At 42.7% G+C, this 20,099-nt stretch overlaps 1 protein-coding gene across 6 annotated transcripts in view; it reads left to right on the top strand.

Moving 5' to 3' along the window:
- Positions 1-4,149: 4,149 nt before the first annotated feature.
- Positions 4,150-20,099, top strand: part of DHDDS (dehydrodolichyl diphosphate synthase subunit) — a 29,060-nt gene continuing 13,110 nt past the window's right edge. For 4 of the 6 annotated variants that reach the window (XM_012750586.3, XM_012750588.3, XM_075995441.1 and 1 more), the window contains exons 1-6: positions 4,150-4,284; positions 4,749-4,863; positions 6,972-7,088; positions 9,212-9,354; positions 12,920-13,036; positions 14,344-14,445. In XM_012750586.3, the coding sequence (XP_012606040.1) occupies positions 4,801-4,863; positions 6,972-7,088; positions 9,212-9,354; positions 12,920-13,036; positions 14,344-14,445 (542 nt within the window). In that variant the 5' untranslated portion in view covers positions 4,150-4,284; positions 4,749-4,800. The remainder of the gene's footprint in view (positions 4,285-4,748; positions 4,864-6,971; positions 7,089-9,211; positions 9,355-12,919; positions 13,037-14,343; positions 14,446-20,099) is intronic. The other 2 variants (XM_012750587.3, XM_075995440.1) reach the window with 2 other exon arrangements.

A 20,099-nucleotide genomic window follows, 5' to 3' on the forward strand; every position in this document is an offset into this window, starting at 1 on the left:
ATACCCATTCTTAAGATAGGGTGCTGGGAACTGTCCCAAGTGATGGGTAGTGATGACAGGCAGAAAGGGTGGTTGGGGGAACAGCTGCAGACCTGCTGCTCCTAAGCTCACTCTCACCCCATTCTGGGCCAATGTGATTTTATTTATTTGCTCCCTTGGATAACTGCACCTTGGGTCCCACTTTCTCCAGGATGCCAACTGCACTAGCTGTGTGCGAATGACGTATCTTGTGCATTTTAACTTTTTTTTCTTAATATAAATATTCTGGTTTTGTATTTTTGTATATTTTAATCTAAGGCCCTCATTCCTGCACTGTGTTCTCAGGTACATGAGCAATCTCAGGGATAAGTTCGGCAGCATCTCCAGGTCTGCACAGCAGGAATGGTTTTTGTTGTTTTTATCACCATAGAGAGCAACTATTTGGAGTGCACAGCCTATTGAACTACCTCATTTTTGCCAATTAGAGCTGTTTTTTCTGCCATAGTATCTACTTGAAACCCCTTCCACCTTGAAAACGTTTCATGGGAGACTAGGTTCTAACTGGGTTGCCCCATGACTTGATCGCCTTCTACTGGAAGATTAGAAATTAGTCTAAACAGGAAAAGGTGCTGCAGAGAGGTTAGGAAAGGCTGGGCTAGGTGGAAGGCCCAGAGAGGAAGTCAAGGTTAGGTGAGGGTTGTCTAATCCTAGGGCACAGGACATGCTTTACATACTCGATCCATCCTTCACTGGGTTTGGCTAGACCTACTCATGCACAACAGCGTGTATGTGTGTTTTTGTAAAAACTGTGAGTTAGTAAGGATAAGTTTTAAGACCAATACCCCTGTACTCATCCTATGCTGTTGAGGGATGGATATATGAATTGAGGACTAAAATCCTTAACCTTTCAAATGTCTTAGGTTCCAGGGAGACCCATAAACGAGGGCCTTTTGTGGTGCCCTGAGCCAGTGTCCTGCCCTGCTGCAGTAGTCATTAATAGTGTCATGGTAGCTGAAGGAGCAAAAGGGGGTTTCGTTTACATGCTGTGAGATCACCGCAAACCTACCTCACTGTGTTGAAACGGGACAAATGCAATAGAATGCATTGGGTGGTGTGTGTCTGATCCTGGGTTCTTGTCTCCCCTAAATGCTGCCCCCCTCTAGTTATTGTATTTGTCTGGGCTTTGTAGGACTTTACTGAGTTGGTGATTGCTAGGTGGCCTAGTTTGTGTAAATATAATGTGTTGGTTTTCATGTTCTTTTGGGGTTTTATTGTTTACAAACTTCTTTTTGTATTGAGAGAAAAATAGCCAAAGCATCTTTGACAGAAGGTTCTGCACCAGGCAAAAGGATCTGAAACATTAGTGTGGGGAGGGCCTCTTCTTCAAGTGGGGATCTTGAACACCAACCTTTTTCTTTTGTGTTCCCCATGCCCTGTTTCCTATTTTCCACCAGATCTTCTGTCCTAAAAACTTGTCTCCTACCCTACCCTCTTTCCCATCCCCCCCAAAAGAAAACCTACACACCCACACACATAATGCATTTAATTCTTGGGATGCCTCCACAACTCTTCAATGATTTATGCAAAAATCCTGAAGAAGCTAGGAACCCTCCATCCCTTGTTCCCAACCTCTTAAGTCAATACCATTTCTTGATGGTGATTCATGCCAAACACTTGCAACAACTGCTGTATTTTGGATGGATCAAACCTACTTAATCTGTAATCTGAAAGTAGAGAGATGCAATTGGGGGCCTTCCATATAGAAAGTGAGGGCAGGAGACCAAGAAAGGGATTATGAATGTATATCCAAGTCACTCAGGAAATTTTATTATACAGGTGCAAGAAACTTATGTCAAAGTGGCCACAAGATTGTTTAATAGGAGACGGACGAATGTAACTCCATGTTTACTGCTAGAAACCAAAGCTTTGTGTGAAATCTTGAATTTATGGGGAGGGAGGGAGGGTAGGAAAGCCTGTACTTGTCTGTTCTTTTCCTGATCCCTTCCCCTTATTCCTGAACTGCAGGAGACTGAGCCCCCTTGGGCTTTGGTGACCCCATCCTGGGGTATGTTTATTTGATGGTTGATTTTGCTGTACTGGGTACTTCCTTTCCCATTTTCTAATCATTTTGTAGCACACATGCTGACTCTTTTCCCTTCCTTTCTACTTTCCCTGGGAAAATACAATGAATAAATAAAGACTTATTGGTACTGAAACTGCCTTCTCTCTGTCAGATGCTTTTTCTCCTCCCATAGTTCCCACCTTCCTGGATCAGGACTCGGAAATCAAAGAAGAACCATTCAGTTTTCCTGTTCTGCCACTTTGTTAGGAGTGAATCTCTGAAATTTCAGTCCTCTTAGCACCTCATTACAGTGGATTTTTGTTTCTAGTTAAGGCCTCTTGTCCTTTCCTTGGAAGCTGCCACATTCAAGAGGGGATTAGGGGCTTGGCATGCATAAGAATGGGGTTGCCTGTGCCACTGGCTGGGATGAAAGGATGGGGCCATGGCTTGGGGCATGAGACCCTAATAATACTCTGTCCCCTACTCCTCAAAGCCCTTTACAAATCTTAATTAATTAACCCCTTGCAGCACCCCAAGGAGATAAATTTGTATGTGAAACTGGGGAAATTGAGGCCAGAAGAGATTCACAGACTAGCTAGAAATGCACCATTTTCTTTGAGCCAAAGTTTGCCAGCCTTCTAATGAACATTGAATTTTTAAAACATCTATCTTCCCCTAAGGGAAAGAAGATTTTAAAAGGAAAAAAAACTTGATTAGAGGCAAACCAAGTATTAAAAAATGCAAGGAAACAGAAAAACTTGTTTAAATCCTAAAGCCTAGCAACATTATCAGAGAGCAAGGGTAAGAACTTTCATAAGTTCACTCCAGGGACTCTGTGGCCCCTTAACAACTGTACCAAGATTCGAGGCTTCAGTAAATAGCCTTCCTGCAAAATTGAAATAACATGCTGAAATTTACTCTCCAGGTTGCAAACCAGGAAGGATGGAAAGGCTTAAGACAATGTATTCATATCTACTCATTTCCAGGTCTTTGATCATGTAACTTTGTTAAACTTTTCATCAGAAAGAGTGGAAGATACATTGTGAATTAGGGATCACCAGTGCACATCTCTTCCTTGCCTCATTTTTTTGATAAGACTGGGTTTATGCAAAGTCAGATACCATAAGAAGCTTCTTTGAAAACTGTGAAATTATATTTTACTCAAATTCTGATTCAAGTTGTTTTATATGTGAAAGAAATACTGGTTACATTAGAATCTGAAAGATTTTTTTTTTTTCCTGCTTCTTTCAATTTTGAGAAAATTAAACGACCAATTTCTTTTGTGAGCTAGTGCCTAAAATCCCAGCAACACTTTTTTCTTAAGGTTTGGTACAGAGCAAAGGACCTTGGTTTTTCTACCATGGCTAATTGACGGCTTTTCTGATATTTTATGTCATTCTGATGGCAGAGCTCTTTTGGGCCTTACCCTTTTCTTTGCATTCCTTCTGGTGGGTCTTGGCAATCTGCAAATCCTAAAACAGGGTGCCTTAAATCCCTTAAGTCGGCACAAGATGGATTGATAGTCCATCTATAGGATTGGCAAGGGCTAGGCACTTCTTCCCAAACAATAAAATCCACTAAATAAAACACGAACCAGTAAAAATATATATTTTTTTAATTTTTATTTTTTGGTGCCCCAGGTGGGACACGATAAAAATATAATTTTTAAGATTATGTTGTACCAGGGCTCTAATGAAGTCCAGCCAGCAAGACCCTGCCTTACAGCAGTCCTAAACAACCATCAGGGGCCGAGTAGCCCCTCGATTTCTGAGGTGGGGTTCCCTTAATTCTTGCCTTCTGGCACATTTCCGTAGCGCGTTTTCCAGAGGCCTTCCATTATGTGAGTCTACTGACCTCTCAGCTCCCCATGCTGGGTTCTGCCCCGCCTCCCCCAGCCGGGTCCCCAGCACGTGGCCTGGAGTCGGGCGGCCTGCCCCGCTAGGTCAGGTGAGCATGGCACCCACGTCCCTCGCCGCGCGGGAGCGCGCGAAATGCGGCCCCAGGACGCCCGCGCCGCCGCCCCTCCCCTTGGCCCGGGGGCGCAGGGCTGGGCCCCGCCCACTAGGTGCCGGGATTGGGCGTACCCAGCGCCCAAAGATGACGTGTTCTTCTAGCGCCACGTCGTGAGGAAGAGTTAGCCCGCTGGAGCAGTTGGGACACGGGCAGCCCAATCAGGAGCTGGTGGACTGAAGGGGTGAGCGAGAGGAGAGAGCGTGACCGGGCGGGAGGCGGCTGCGGCAAAGGTAAGAACAGAGCTGAGGATTAGATAGTTTGGAGGCCTCTGAGGTATGCGGTAACTAAAGGGCTCAGTAACTGGGAGCAGGGCTGCGATAACGGAAGGGCTTATTAACTAGGAGCACAGATTGGGGGAATGGCTTGGGGAAAGATGGAGAAGGAAGAAGCGGAAAATGATCAAGATACGGACACCGTGATGTGGCAGGAAGCCGACTTAGATGTCCAGAAGTCAGTGCAGATACCGAGGAAAAGGGAATGAGAGCAGGCCCATGAAGCCAGAAGAACCAAGAAAAGGCCTCTGCCCCTAAAGGTCATTAGGCTTATACAACTATAGGTGGTGAAGAATTAGAGACTTAAACCAGGGTCTTTGAATTTTAATGTTGGCTGCTCTCCACAGTCCAGTCGAATCCATAGAAGTCATCTGTAGCTGTTTGCAAGCCCTGGTGACTTCTTGTTCTCTTGTTTATCCAAGGTTACCTGGCTCCTGTCTTGTTCTGTGGTGATCTTCTGATTGGGCAAGAACTATGTCATGGATCAAGGAAGGAGAGCTGTCACTTTGGGAGCGGTTCTGTGCCAACATCATAAAGGTGAGCAGTGACCCAGAGCACTACTTGGCTTTCTGGTCAGTTGGGTAATTTTGTGTCAAAATCTGTTATTAAATTTGAGCAATTCATGATGTTTAGTGGAATTTCACAAGGGACTCAAAAGTGTCTTAGTATTGTAAGGTAACTTCCAGGTCTACATTTCTGATAGATTATCATCCTAACTCTAACATTTTCAGAAAGCCCAAGCCTACCAATATCATTAGGCAGCATAGATTGTTAAACCTTCCTTGCAGAACTTTGAACCATTGTTCCCAGTACTGTTCTCTGGATTTGGATAGAATAATTAATCTTTCTTTGATCTGAGAGTAGAACAAAAGGTAAGAATTTGGCTTCTGGATGCAGAAAAACATGGGTGAAAGTCCTAACCTATTATTTATTAAGCATGTGATTTTAACAACTGTAGAGTTGTTATGAGAAATAAAACATACATACAAAGCTCTTAGCACAATGTCTAACAGTTCTTAACTCCTAGTATTATTGGGGTTGTCTTTCAGCCATTTGAATACTATGATTACTCCATTCCCTATACCCCTCTTGCTTCCTCAGATCTTCCCTCAGCTTTTTCTCTCAAAATCACAACAATATTATTAATATATCCTCTGCCCAAAACAGCAGGCTGAAGCATACTACTTATGTGTCAGTAGCCTTATACCCCCACATGCACTCACACACAAATGTCGAGTGATCTCAAGCAGACCAGGAAATGTAAAGTATCTCCTCAGGGAACCACTGCACTGACTTGTTAGCAAGAACAAGCCACAGGACTTGACTGGATTTTTTCAGAAAGACTACATTTGTGGGACAGAAGTAGAATATGCTGGAGAAGTGCTGGGGAAGTAGGCAGTGAAGAGCCCCTCCAGGTGAGGGAGAATAGGCAAAGGATTTGTTTTTGCTGTAGGAGACAACCCAGAGCTGCTGTAAGCCACATAAGTTTTGTTTGGCTCAAAAAATATCTTTGGTCTTTGCTTTGAAATGGCTCCTGACATTTACATTTTAATAAAAATCCTGATATTTGGTTTTCTTGGGAAATTAGAGGATCCAAACAGCATTGGGCCCCAATTCCTATGTGCCAGCAATTGGTTAGAGGTGAGGAGTGGGTACCTTTTTTATGTGGAATATGCCTTCTCTATTTGACTATAACCATAAATATTTTTCCTTTGCCTTCCAGTTGGAGACTGAGGAAACCAAGGTGGTAGTTCAGGGCATATCATTAAAAGATGAACTCTGGGCCGGGCGTGGTGGCTCACGCCTGTAATCCTAGCACTTTGGGAGGCCGAGGCGGGCGGATTGCTCAAGGTCAGGAGTTCGTAACCAGCCTGAGCGAGACCCCGTCTCTACCAAAAATAGAAAGAAATTAATTGACCAACTAAAAATATATATACAAAAAAAAAAATTAGCCGGGCATGGTGGCGTATGCCTGTAGTCCCAGCTACTCGGGAGGCTGAGGCAGAAGGATCGCTGAGCCCCGGAGATTGAGGTTGCTGTGAGCCAGGCTGACGCCACGGCACTCACTCTAGCCTGGGCAACAAAGTGAGACTCTGTCTCAAAAAAAAAAAAAAAAAAAAAAAAAAAAAAGATGAACTCTGGAAGCAGACAGATCTCAGTTTGAATCCCTATTTTGCCTCTTCTTAGTTGCGTGACATGTGCCAATCACTTGACTTCTCTGAGCCCTCTTTTTTTTCACCTATAGAATGAAGATAATACAGCTGGGTGCAGTGGTTCACACCTATAATCCCAGTTCTTTAAGAGGCCAAGGCAGGAGGATCACTTGAGGCCAGGGGTTTGAGACCAGCTTGGGCAACATAAAAATGTCTCTATAAAAAAATTAAAAATTAGCTAGGCATGGTAGCATGTGACTATAGTCCCAGCTACTTGGTAGGTTGAGGTGGGAGGATCTTTTAAGCCCAGAAATTCAAGGTTACAGTGAGCTATGAGCATGCCACTGCACTCGAGCTAAAAGCATGAAATAGCCAATTCCCTTCCTTAGGGCTTTTCTTACATAGCCCAAACTCATCAGCTTAGGGTGTAGTGTCCCCTTTTATCCCTGAAGAATATGAGACCCATTCATCATTTGTCTTCTTATTCGACAGGCAGGCCCGATGCCCAAACACATTGCATTCATAATGGATGGGAACCGTCGCTATGCCAAGAAGTGCCAGGTGGAGCGGCAGGAGGGCCACTCACAGGGCTTCAACAAGCTGGCTGAGGTGGGTGTGGGTGGCAGAGCCCAAAGTGAACAGTCTTTAGAGAAGTCAATCATGGCTAGAAAACCAGGCCCTGAGTTTGCTGTGGTTAAAAAGTGTTTTTTATAGTGGTTTCATTGTTTTGTTGCTTGCTTGCAAGTTATTGATCTTATAATGACATTAAAAAAGTAATCATCCCCCGGGTGCCGCGGCTCATGCCTATAATCCTAGCACTCTGGGAGGCCGAGGCGGGTGGATTGCTCAAGCTCAGGAGTTTGAGGCCAGCCTGAGCAAGAGCGAGACCTCGTCTCTACTAAAAATAGAAAGAAATTAATTGGCCAACTAAAAATATATAGAAAAATTAGCCGGGCATGGTGATGCATGCCTGTAGTCCCAGCTACTTGGGAGGCTGAGGCAGGAGGATCACCTGAGCCCAGGAGTTTGAGGTTGCTGTGAGCTAGGATGATGCCACAGCACTCTAGCCCAGGCAACAGAGTGAGACTCTGTCTCAGAAAAAAAAAGTAATCATCCAATGAAGTAGCACAAAATATCAGAAATAAGAACAAAATTGCTTCTTTCTATCACCTTTATAAATTAAGTTTATATAATCCTATGCCTCATCTAGTCCTTTACCTAAGGTGGCAATGGATTTGTTTGCTTATATGTCTATTAATGGATTAGAGAGGTAACTCTTCAGCTTTGTTTCTTTGGTTCTGTTCAAATGTATTCTATAACCTCCAGCTCCCCATCTCAACATTGCTATTCTCAACTCCAGCTTGTTCTCCACCTTGATTAGTAGTGAGTTAGAACAGTCCCAAAGGACCATGTTTGAGTTTCATTCACTTATTTTTATTTTATTTTATTATTATTATTTTAGGAGGACAACACATTTAGTTTATTTTAATCAAATCACAACACTTTTCTTTTCCAACTGCTGCAAAGTGCATCTACAATTTTCTATTACAGATCCACTTTAAAAAGGTTTTCTGTGACATTACAGCAAGCCTCTTTTTCAAACAGAGGAATAATCCCAAATTCTTCCTCAAATAAAAACTCCATTCCAGTAAATGGCAAATACATGAAATTACAGTAAGCCAGGCACTTAAAAGGACAGCCAAGGAGTCTTCCAACAGTCTATTATAAAGAATGTAGACATTTAAAAAAATCCCCATTGTCATGACCATAAATTGAGGTTTTCAGCCCTGGGATAAGCTGAAAAAAAAAGAAATAAAAAACCCAATAGTGCATTAACATTTTTTCACTTACTTGCCATACTGACAGTGCAAATACAAATCCGGTCTAAATGTATAGATTCTCAAGCAACGATGTACAACTTTTTTCATCCTCCATGCTAAGAGATGTAAAAGCTTAAGGGCCAAACAATACCAAATATAAACCCTTTGCAGACTATTAAATGCTAACAGCTGTCCAGTTGCTTTTATTCTTTTAATGCATCAGCCTCTCAATTTATCAGAATAATGAAGTTATGCTGTAATACCTTGTGTTTTTTTATTGTTTGTTAGCCACCTTGTGAGGGATGGACTATGATCCTGTTTTTTGTTTTGTTTTTTTTTGAGACAGAGTCTTGCTTTGTTGCCCAGGGTAGAGTGAGTGCCATGGCATCAGCCTAGCTCACAGCAACTTCAAACTCCTGGGCTCAAGCGATCTTCCTGCCTCAGCCTCCCGAGTAGCTGGGACTACAGGCATGCACCACCACGCCTGGCTAACTTTTTCTATATATATTAGTTGGCCCATTAATTTCTTTCTTATGATCCTGTTTTACAGATAAGGAAACTTAGGCCCAGAGAGGTTAAAAGGTTTGCCTACCATCACATGGTAGGTAGTGCATGATGGACTCAGGGACTAGAACCTAGGTCTTTATATATTCAGTGAACAGTTCTTTCCAGTAAACCACAGTGACATCAGCATTCACTAAGATCATATTTTTCATTTTTTTTTAATAGTGACTTTCTGCTTATTTAGTTCATTATTTTGACATAAACACTGATGTTATCCTAGCTTTTACCCAGGTTTGGAGAGGAGAAAAGTCTACCTCCCATCTCTAACTCTGAGTCAGGGCTGAAATATCTCTTATTTCCCTTCTTGCTCTTCCCTGTATCCTAGCTCCTTGCCTTCTTCCCTCTTAGACTCTGCGCTGGTGTTTGAACCTGGGCATCCTAGAGGTGACAGTCTACGCATTCAGCATTGAGAACTTCAAACGCTCCAAGAGTGAGGTAGACGGGCTGATGGACCTGGCCCGGCAGAAGTTCACCCGCTTGATGGAAGAACAGTAAGATGCTATCAGGGGGAGAGCTTGTTCTTCTACCACCCAGTCTCACCCTAACCCTCCCAACTCTGTTATCTGAAGCTTATTTAAGGGACTTCAAATCCTTTTAATATTAATTAGATGTTTTTAGTGACAAATATCAGAAATGCAAGCTAGTTTGTCTTCCTCCCCTTCTTCTCCTTCCTTCCCTCCCTCTGTTCCCTCCTTTCCTACCTTTCTTCCCTTCCTCCCTTTCTTCCCTGCCTTTTCTTTCTTTCTTTTTGGCATTTATCTGAGGATCTTGAAGTATTTCACAGAATTCAAGGTCAAGTACAGCCAGCCTCAAGCAAAACTAAAACCAGGAATTAAAATCCATTAGGTAGAAACTCTTCATATATTTACTTCCTTCTCTCTCTGCAGACCAGCTTTCTCTACTTCAAAAGAGTAGCCCAGAATGAATTAAGTCCCTTAATTGGCCCACTTTCTATCAAATTTCTACCCAAGAACCAATGAGCTGTGGCCAAGGGAATGGAGTGAAAGAAACATTGAGGAATTCATTTTCTCTGCATAATGATCACTAAAAGTTACTATTCTGCCACTGCAGAGTCTCTTGGGAGGATGGGATGGTGCATAAGTGGCTTTTATGGGGAAGTGTCAGTACTGTTCTTAGCTGTAGCTTCAGTACCATTTTTAGCTGTCATTAAGTTTAGGCTTAACTTAGGGAACAAAGCTAGAAACGTGCAAAGAGGAAGTTCTGTGGATATTGTTCACTTGAAAGTGTGGAGCCCTCACCAGAATTGCCCCAGAGTCACTATTATAACTGATGTGTACCTAGCACCTACCTATACCAGGACTGGGAAGATGAGAAAACAGCAAGCCTAAAACTCCAGTGAAGATGGGCCTAGAACGACAGGTGGGGGAGAGGATAGCCAGGCCTCTTTCTGTCTATATTAGGATGGTGGAACTCTGGGCCACAGACATTGCTCCCTAGTCCCTAGCAGAGCCTATGCAGCTCAGAGTTTACACCAAAGGGCCTGGGGATGGGGGACACATCCCATGTGTCCAAATTCTTCTTACTGAGGCTGGGTACGGTGGCTCATGCCTGTAATCCTAGCACTCTGGGAGGCCGAGGCGGGCAGATTGCTCGAGGTCAGGAGTTCAAAACCAGCCTAAGCAAGAGCGAGATGAGACCCCGTCTCTACTATAAATAGAAAGAAATTAATTGGCCAACTAATATATACAGAAAAAATTAGCCGGGCATGGTGGCGCATGCCTATAGTCCCAGCTACTAGGGAGGCTGAGGCAGCAGGATTGCTTGAGCCTAGGAGTTTGAGGTTGCTGTGAGCTAGACTGACGCCATGGCACTCACTCTAGCCTGGGCAACAAAGCAAGACTCTGTCTCAAAAAAAAAAAAAAATTCTTCTTACTGCACATTAATCTTAACCTTTCTTAAGTGCTTACTATGTACCAGCCTGAAATATATTCTAATTTAATAGTCACATTATCCCATGAGAAAGGTATTATTAACCTAAATAAAAACCAGAAAAGTTAAGGTATATATCCTGGGTCACACAGCTATCAGACAGGCAGAGCCAAAGTATGTACCTAGGTCCTTCTGGCTCTAGAGCTGAGCTATTGTATACTATGCTATGAGAGACAGGCCACATTCTTAAAATTCCTGCATGATCAAAGTGCTTCGCAGTAGAGTTGCTAGTGAGATTGCTTTAATCAGTCAGTAGTAGAGAAAATGGTCTCATTTAATCATTTATCATGAAGTTCTGGTCAGCGGAAGAAAAAAATTCATGCTGGCACAGTGGCTCATGCCTGTAATCTCAGTGCTTTGAGAGGCTGAGGCAGGAAGATCACTTGAGGCCAGGAGTTTGAGACCAGCCTTGGCAACATAGTGAGACCCTGTCTCTACAAACAATTTTAAAAATTAGCTGGGCATGGTGGTGCACACCTGTAGATGAATACTTCAGCCCAGGAGTTCAAAGTTACAGCAAGCTATGATCATGCCACTGTACTCCAGACTAGGCAACAGAACAAGACCCTGTATCTAATAAAAAAAGTAGAAAAGACACCACAGAGGTGCTTTGCCAATAATGTGCTATAGAACCCCAGAGTTCTAAGGGAGTGGATGTGAAAAAAACCTGTCAGAAGTGGGGCATAGGGTGCTGGTTTGCATTTATCCATTTTATATGTTGGACCTTCATATAGGATTTGATTTGAAGAAAGAGTTCTTTGGCTAGAAGAAAGTTGTAAAATCACTGGTTTAGTTCAAGTTCATCAGTTGGGAAACTGAGCCCTAGAGAAGAGAAAGGCTTGCTCATGTTCACACAGCAAGCTAGCAGCAGAGCCAGGTTGGGAACTCAGATCTTCTGGCTCCTCCCCAGGGCTTTTGCCATTCCTTCTCCTATACAGACCTCCCCAAAATCTTGCACCTGCTGTCTGAGAGTAAGCACTCTCATGTACCTATTCTCACTTAACACAAGCCTGTGAGGATACTGTTGCAGGGGCAGTGGTCACTCTCAGTTTACAAGCATTGAGGGGCGGGTAGATCTTGAGGCTCAAGAGAGACCAAGTGTTGACGCAAGGTCTCTAGTAAGTGGGGGCATTAGGACTTGAATCTAGATCTTGTTATTCAGATATTTGCCTTGATTGGACTATATGTTTGTCTCCAGTACATTCTTAAAAGTAATTGATTAGATCTTGCTTCACAAATCTTGAAGAAATATGGTTGAAAGTTATATTGGGTGGACAGGCTATGGATGTGGCTTTCAGCTCTGGGTCAGGGTCCTCTGATACACTTATTTAAGCTGCCATTTTCCAAACATGAAGTGTTCAGTTTCTCCATAGCATTCCCAGGTGAGAGAAGCTGATAGGGTAACAAAATTCATTCTTACCATATGCAGGGTTTGGGAGTCACCGTGTGGAACCAATATAATGTCAGGATTAAGAGGACATGTATCTAACCTCCTTTTGCCTCAGTTTCCTCATCTGTAAAGGGGAATGATAATCCTTGGTGTGAGGGTGGAATATATTGTTGTGCGTAAAGTACTTAGAATAATGTCTGGCACATAGTAAACATATAGTTTATATAGTTAATGTTAGCTGTCACTATTATCATCCTATTTCAGCAGAACATAACAGAAGTAACCAATGATAAATCTCTTGCTTTTGAGGAGTTTACTCACTTGTCAAAATGGGACAAATATAGAATACATAAAATGCAACTTGCCAAGAAGTACACGAGGCAGTGTAATATGTGGTGAAAGAGTTTGGGTTCTCAAATCAGACAGACCTGGCTTTCAGTCCTGACACAGCATTTGATGACTATGTGACAGTCTCTGACTGTCCTAGCTGAGCTGCAACACTGTTATATGTCCCTATCCGACTATCTAAGCCTCAACACTGTAGTAAATTCCTTTCAGAATTGTTGAGGGGATGCAGTGAAATAATACAGGTAGAACAGTGCTTGACACACAGGAAGTTACCCCAAAACTGGTAATTGGTTATTATGTAAGCACCTTGTTCTCTCCAGCTCAGCAGGTGCTCTCTGCCAACCCTGCCTCCTTTTCCCCCCCATCAGGGAGAAACTGCAGAAGCATGGGGTGTGTATCCGGGTTTTGGGTGATCTGCATTTATTGCCCTTGGATCTCCAGGAGTTGATTGCACAAGCTATACAGACCACTAAGAACTACAACAAGTAAGTTCTCAGATTTCCCTTTGGGACCTGTAGCAATCTTTGCTGGACTCCCTGCTGGTATTAGGGAGATATCAGGCATTCTTTGGTCTGCATTTGGTGTAAGTGACAATGAGGGCATAGTTTGAGATAATTAGAGATTTCTCCTTCCATCTGTGGGACAGACCAGAGATGATTCTGCAATACCATATTATATGTATGTATACAGACATACACACACAGTTTCTCATGCTGAAAAGTGCCTGCTCCCCCAATTATCAATTATATATACTATATATAAGTATATGTTTATATATGTATGTGTGTGTATGTGTGTGTGTGTGTGTGTGTGTGTGTGTGTGTGTATATATATTATTTTTAACTTGGCAAGGAATGGGATGGGAGTGTAGCAGTTTTCATCCCTGTCTTTCTGAAGCTAGATCCTTCAAGAAATTCTTATTCAGGCCAGGCACAGTGGCTCAGGCCTGTAATCCTACCACTCTGGGAGGCAGAGGCAGGTGGATGATTTGAGCTTAGGAGTTTGAGACCAGCCTGAGCAAGAGCGAGACCCCATCTCTGCTAAAAAAATAGAAAGAAATTAGCTGGACAACTAAAAATATATATAAAAAATTAGCCGGGCATGGTGGCGCATGCCTGTAGTCCCAGCTACCCAGGAGGCTGAGGCAGTAAGATTGCTTGCTTACAGCCTAGGAGTCAGAGGTTACAGGACAATGGCACCTCTGCATTCTACCCAGGGCAGCAATTAAGACTCTGTCTCAACGAAAACAAGGCAACTGAGCACCTCTCCTCACAAACCACCCACCCTTCATATATATAACATTTAAAAAAGAAAAATTAAAAAAGTTTATTTTGTGTTCCTCCCCTTTAACCTATAGATAGAATGACCTTGGGAGGTCATACAGATCCAGAGGGGAAGAGTTCAATAATCTAAGCTTGATTTTGTGTAGTTTTGGAGTAGAACTTGTATTTGGCACTGGTTTTGTTTTGCATTAGATCTCCTTCCTATTTTCCTTTTCTTCTGCTAATATCACAATGGATTCACATCCTCTGAAAGCTGGTTGGCAGTAGAAGGGGAGAGGGGTAGGAGGGCAATAAGAGCCATTTAGTCTTTGTCTTATTATAAAACTAATAACATGTTTATTCCAAGAAAACATGGAAACCACAAAAAACTCATAATCTCAGCTTTCAGAGGTATGCACAGTTAACCTTTGGTGTGTGTTTGTTCTTCCAGGGAAGGGCTGCTCTGTACTCAGTGACTGCAGTCATCAGTCCCTGTCCTTTGGTAAATTATTCTGTTCTTTCCAACTCAGATGTTTCCTGAATGTCTGCTTTGCATACACATCCCGTCATGAGATCAGCAATGCCGTGAGAGAGATGGCCTGGGGTGTAGAGCAAGGCCTGCTGGATCCCAGGTATTCCAAAGTTTTCATGTGGTAACTTACATATACCAAAAGATAAGACCCCTCCTATGCCATGAACTTGGCCAGAGGTCAAATCAGGGGTGCATGTGGAAAGATTTAAGGGGGAATCTCCCAAACAAGATTCATATTTTTCATATTCATATTTTTAAAAAAGAAAATATGTTAATGATTAGCAGCATAGTGGAATCCTAATTATTAGAGCTTGGGAGGGACTTTGAAATCCATCTATTCGATCCCTCTCATGTTACTATTAATGTAACTATTAGTAATAATATTATTAAACTAATAATAGGAAAATAATAGGATTAATAAATAACCCAGATATTGTGTTATGATCTGTATTTTATTATGTAATGAACCTTGTGTGTGAGAGATTCAAGTCTGTTATCCATTTTATACATGAGAAAACTGAGGTCAGCATTGAAGTGACTTGCCCATGGTCATTCTACTAGTAAGTACCAGAGCTGGTATTCATATCTAAAACTGTCTGATTCTACCTAGCACTCTTGGAGGCTGAGGTGGGCAGATTACTCGAGGTCAGGAGTTCAAAACCAGCTTGAGCGAGACCCTGTCTCTACTATAAATAGAAAGAAATTAATTGGCCAACTAATATATATGGAAAAAATTAGCCGGGCATGGTGGTGCATGCCTGTAGTCCCAGCCACTTGGGAGGCTGAGACAGGAGGATTGCTTGAGCCCAGGAGTTTGAGGTTGCTGTGAGCTAGGCTGACACCACGGCACTCACTCTAGCCTGGGCAACAAAGCGAGACTCTGTCTCAAAAAAAATAAAAAAATAAAACTGTCTGATTCTAGAGTTCTCATCCTTTACCTCTATTATATGAGATCTTGGGACCCAGGGATTTTTCTGACCCTCATCTTGGGTGTAATTCAATTGACCTGGGAAACTAAATTAAAAATCAAGAAGTTGCTCATTGAGAATGGAATTAGATAAGAAGGAAAGGAGATAGTTTTTAAGGCTATTTTGTGAGTGTCTTTCCCTCCCAAACACTGAGTGATCTTTCTGTGCCACATAGTTCATTCAATCAATCATTCATTCATTCAACAAATATTTTTTAAACCAACTATAGGTAAACACACTGCTGTACACAGGGGATAAAAATACATATTTCCTGCCTTATGGAGTTCTGGCAAGGGAAACAGACATTAATCAAGATTATACAAATTAGCATAAAATTATAATGGTGATAAGTGCTATAAAGGCATTGGTACATGGTACAAAAGGGGATAATAAGAGGAATGGACCTGGTAGGGAAGGCTACCCTGAGGAAATAAGTGACCTAAGATGGAAGAATAAGCAGTAACTAGGTAAAGAGGCAGGAAGTGGGAGGAGCTAATTGATTGCTAAAAGGCTGTTGGAATAATTCCAGTAGAGAGTAGGTGGAAGGGAGCTTGGATTATGGTGGTGGTGCTGGAATGGATACAGTAAACTGCATCAAGAGCTATCAAGTAGGTAAAATCAATAGAACTTAATTAGGATTCCACTATGTTGCTAATTCTGGGAAAAGAATGTGTTGAGGGTGATCCCAGGGTTTTTGACCTATATAACAGTGGGTAGTGGTGCTCTTTACTGTGCTAGGGAACCAGGAAAGGAGGATCCAGTTTAAGGAAGAGGGTCAGGGGTTTGGGTTTAGATATCCTGTAGGGGCCGGGCGTGGTGGCTCACGCCTGTGATCCTAGCACTCTGGGAGGCCGAGGCGGGCGGATTGCTCAAGGTCAGGAGTTCAAAACCAGCATGAGCAAGAGCGAGACCCTGTTTCTACTATAAATAGAAAGAAATTAATTGGCCAACTAATATATATATATATATATTTAAAAAATTAGCTGGGCATGGTGGCGCATGCCTATAGTCCCAGCTACTCGGGAGGCTGAGGCAGGAGGATTACTTGAGCCCAGGAGTTTGAGGTTGATGTGAGCTAGGCTGATGCCACGGCACTCACTATAGCCTGGGCAACAAGTGAGACTCTGTCTCAAAAAAAAAAAAAAGATATCCTGTAGGTGTGAAACAAAGACATCAGGTTGACAGTTAAGAGTTACTTGTGTGGAGTTGTAGGGTAACCGAACAAAGGGGGCAGGAAGAAGCTAAGGAGAGTCTACAGTGAGAAGAGAGGGGCTAGGATGGCATTTTGACAAACTCCACCTTTTATTGGCTGGGTAGAGGAGAATGAGCCTTAAAGGCGAAAGAGAATGAACAACCAGAAAGGTAGCAAGAAAACCAGGGCATTGGGTGTTACAGGAGCCAAGAAGAAAGGGAATTTGTTGTTGCTGGTTGGGGAGGGGCATGGGACTCATGGGAACAAGGGTATCATATGCTGTGGAGAGGTCATTTAAGATGTAGATTAAAAATTAGCTGTTGGGGAAAAAAAAGACTGATTAAATTGGCAGTGGTAAGAGCAGGCAGGAGGATGAGATGGAAGAGGGCTATATAAATAGATGCACATTATTGGTAATTTTAAAATGCTTTGGAGTGATTTCATAGTTCATTATATTATGCTTTATAATTTTTGTTTTGAATAATCTTTTGTATGTGTGAAATAATATATAAAAAATAATATGGGACAAGTGTTTATGCTGGAAAGAAAGCTATTTGGCAAGCAGATTTAACGTGCATTCATGCTTAGGACTAGTGCTTACGACTATGATCTTGACTCCTAGGCCAGTGTGCTCTACCTTCATACCACATTGCAATAACTACTAACCTTATCTCCTGCTTCTTGTCCAGCCAGTTTTGCCATAACTGTCCTGCACGGTTTAGTAAGTTGCCTGTGTGGGATTAGTCACGCAGGAAGGGTGTGGGTTGGGCAGTGTCACCAGGGTCAGGAGGCTGATGTCTCAACCGATCAACTCCCAAAGCCTGGTGTTCCACTCACACGGGGCTCTGCAGGGCCTCAGCTGGTGCACTTTACGTTATTCAAATTTAGACAAACCTACATTTATAACACAAAGTTAATGAGTTAATTACAGTTAGGTTCTAAACTTCTTTTTTTATTTTTATTTTATTTTTTTTGAGACAGTGTCTCACTTTGTTGCCCAGGCTAGAGTGAGTGCCATGGGTCAGCCTAGCTCACAGCAACCTCAAACTCCTGGGCTCAAGCAAACCTACTGCCTCAACCTCCTGAGTAGCTGGGACTACAGGCATGCACCACCATGCCCGGCTAATTTTTTCTATATATATTAGTTGGCCAATTAATTTATTTCTATTTATAGTAGAGACAGGGTCTTGCTCAGGCTGGTTTCTAACTCCTGACCTGAGCAATCCACCCACCTCAGTCTCGCAGAGTGGTAGGATTACAGGCGTGAGCCACCACGAGCAGCCTCTACACTTCTTTTTATTTATTTCTCCCAACAGTACTTTGAGTTGCTGTTTTATCTGCACTTCTAATAGCTGGAATTTTCTTGATCTCTCATCACCACCATCCACCTCCTCATTTTCTTTCTTCCAGGGTATACTTTTTATTTATTAGAAATTAAAGAAATAATGTTTTGTGAGTTTGGAATTACAGAAGAAGAAATTAGGTTGAGCCTTAAGGATAGTTAATAAACTCTTTTTTTTTTTTTGAGACAGAGTCTTACTTTGTTGCTCTGGCTAGAGTGAGTCCCGTGGCATCTGCCTAGCCCACAGCAACCTCAAACTCCTGGGATCAAGTGATCCTACTGCCTCAGCCTCCCGAGTAGCTAGGACTACAGGCATGTGCCACCATGCCCGGCTAATTTTTATTTTTTAGTTGGCCAATTAATTTCTTTCTATTTTTAGTAGAGACAGGGTCTCGTTCTTACTCAGGCTGGTTTTGAACTCCTGACCTTGAGCGATCCACCCGCCTCAGCCTCCCAGAGAGCTAGGATTACAGGTGTGAACCACCACGCCCAGCTAGTTAATAAACTCTATTCCACTGAGTATCCTTGAATAGATCACTTAACCCCTGTAGGCCTCTGTCTTCTTTATTAAACAATAGTGTTAATAATAATAATTCCTGGCTGGGCGAGGTGGCTCACGCCTATAATCCTAACACTCTGGGAGGCTGAGGTGGGCAGATTGCTCGAGGTCAGGAGTTCGAAACCAGCCTGAGCAAGAGTGAGACACCATCTGTCTCTACTATAAATAGAAAGAAATTGGCCAACTAATATATATATAGAAAAATTAGCCGGGCATGGTGGCACATGCCTGTAGTCCCAGCTATTTGGGAGGCTGAGGCAGGAGGATCGCTTGAGCCCAGGAGTTTGAGGTTGCTGTGAGCTAGGCTCCCAGGAGTTTGAGGTTGCTGTGAGCTAGGCTGATGCCGTGGCACTCACTCTAGCTTGGCCAACAAAGCGAGACTCTGTCTCAAAAATACTACTACTACTACTACTACTAATAATAATAATTCCTAATATTTACTGAACATTTACTCTGTGCCAGACATTTACTAAATATTCTGCATGTATTTACTCCTTAGATCCTGTAAGGTAGATACTATTTTTAATGCCTGTTTTAAAGATGAGAATACTGAGAACAGGTAAAGTAACTTGTCCAATTTCACGTAGTTGGCAAACCTTGGGGCCAAGATTTCAACCTATGGTGTCATTCACTATGATATACTGACTATCTCATAGGAAGGTTGAAATGAACAATAAGGCAGTATAAAAATAAAAATTAATAATAGCCAATATTACTGGACTTTATTATTAGGCAGGTACTAGGCTAAGACTTTATCATGACCTTGAGTGATCCACCCGCCTCGGCCTCCCAGAGTACTAGAATTACACGAGTGAGCCACTGTTCCAGCCCAAGTTAAGGTTTTAAAAGATTAATGGAGCACTCTGGGAGGCCGAGGTGGGCTGATTGCTCGAGGTCAGGAGTTCGAAACCAGCCTAAGCAAGAGCGAGACCCCGTCTCTACTACAAATAGAAAGAAATTAATTGGCCAACTAATATATATATAAAATTAGCCGGGCATGGTGGCACATGCCTGTAGTCCCAGCTACTCGGGAGGCTGAGGCAGAAGGATTACTTGATCCCAGGAGTTTGAGGTTGCTGTGAGCTAGGCTGACGCCACGGCACTCTAGCCCAGGCAACAGAATGAGACTCTATCTCAAAAAAAAAAAAAAAAAAAAAAAAAAGGTTAATTGACCTTCTGAAAGTCACATAAGGTACTAAGCAGAACAACCTGGATTCCAGCTCCTGTTCATCTACCTCGAACACTTATATCTATGTTTGTTTTTTGAGACAGAGTCTCACTCTGTTGCCCGGACTAGAATGCCATGGCGTCAGCCCAGCTCACAGCAACCTCAAACTCCTGGGCTCAAGCAATCCTCCTGCCTCAGCCTCCCGAGTAGCTGGGACTACAGGCATGCGCCACCATGCCCGGCTAATTTTTTCTATATATATTTGTTGGCCAATTAATTTCTTTCTATTTATAGTAGAGACAGGGTCTTGCTCTTGCTCAGGCTGGTTTCAAACTCCCTACCTTGAGTGATCCACCTGCCTCAGCCTCCCAGAGTGCTATGATTACAGGCATGAGCCACCACGCCCGGTCTTTATTATTCTTTATTTATATGGCACTTTATAGTTCCCAAAGTACACTCAAATCTATTTTTTCATTTCCTTTGACTCTCTCACAATAACCTATTAGGTAGGTAGGATAAATGGGC

Source organism: Microcebus murinus, chromosome 2 (genome assembly GCF_040939455.1).
Source record: "Microcebus murinus isolate Inina chromosome 2, M.murinus_Inina_mat1.0, whole genome shotgun sequence".
Classification (NCBI taxonomy): domain Eukaryota; kingdom Metazoa; phylum Chordata; class Mammalia; order Primates; family Cheirogaleidae; genus Microcebus; species Microcebus murinus.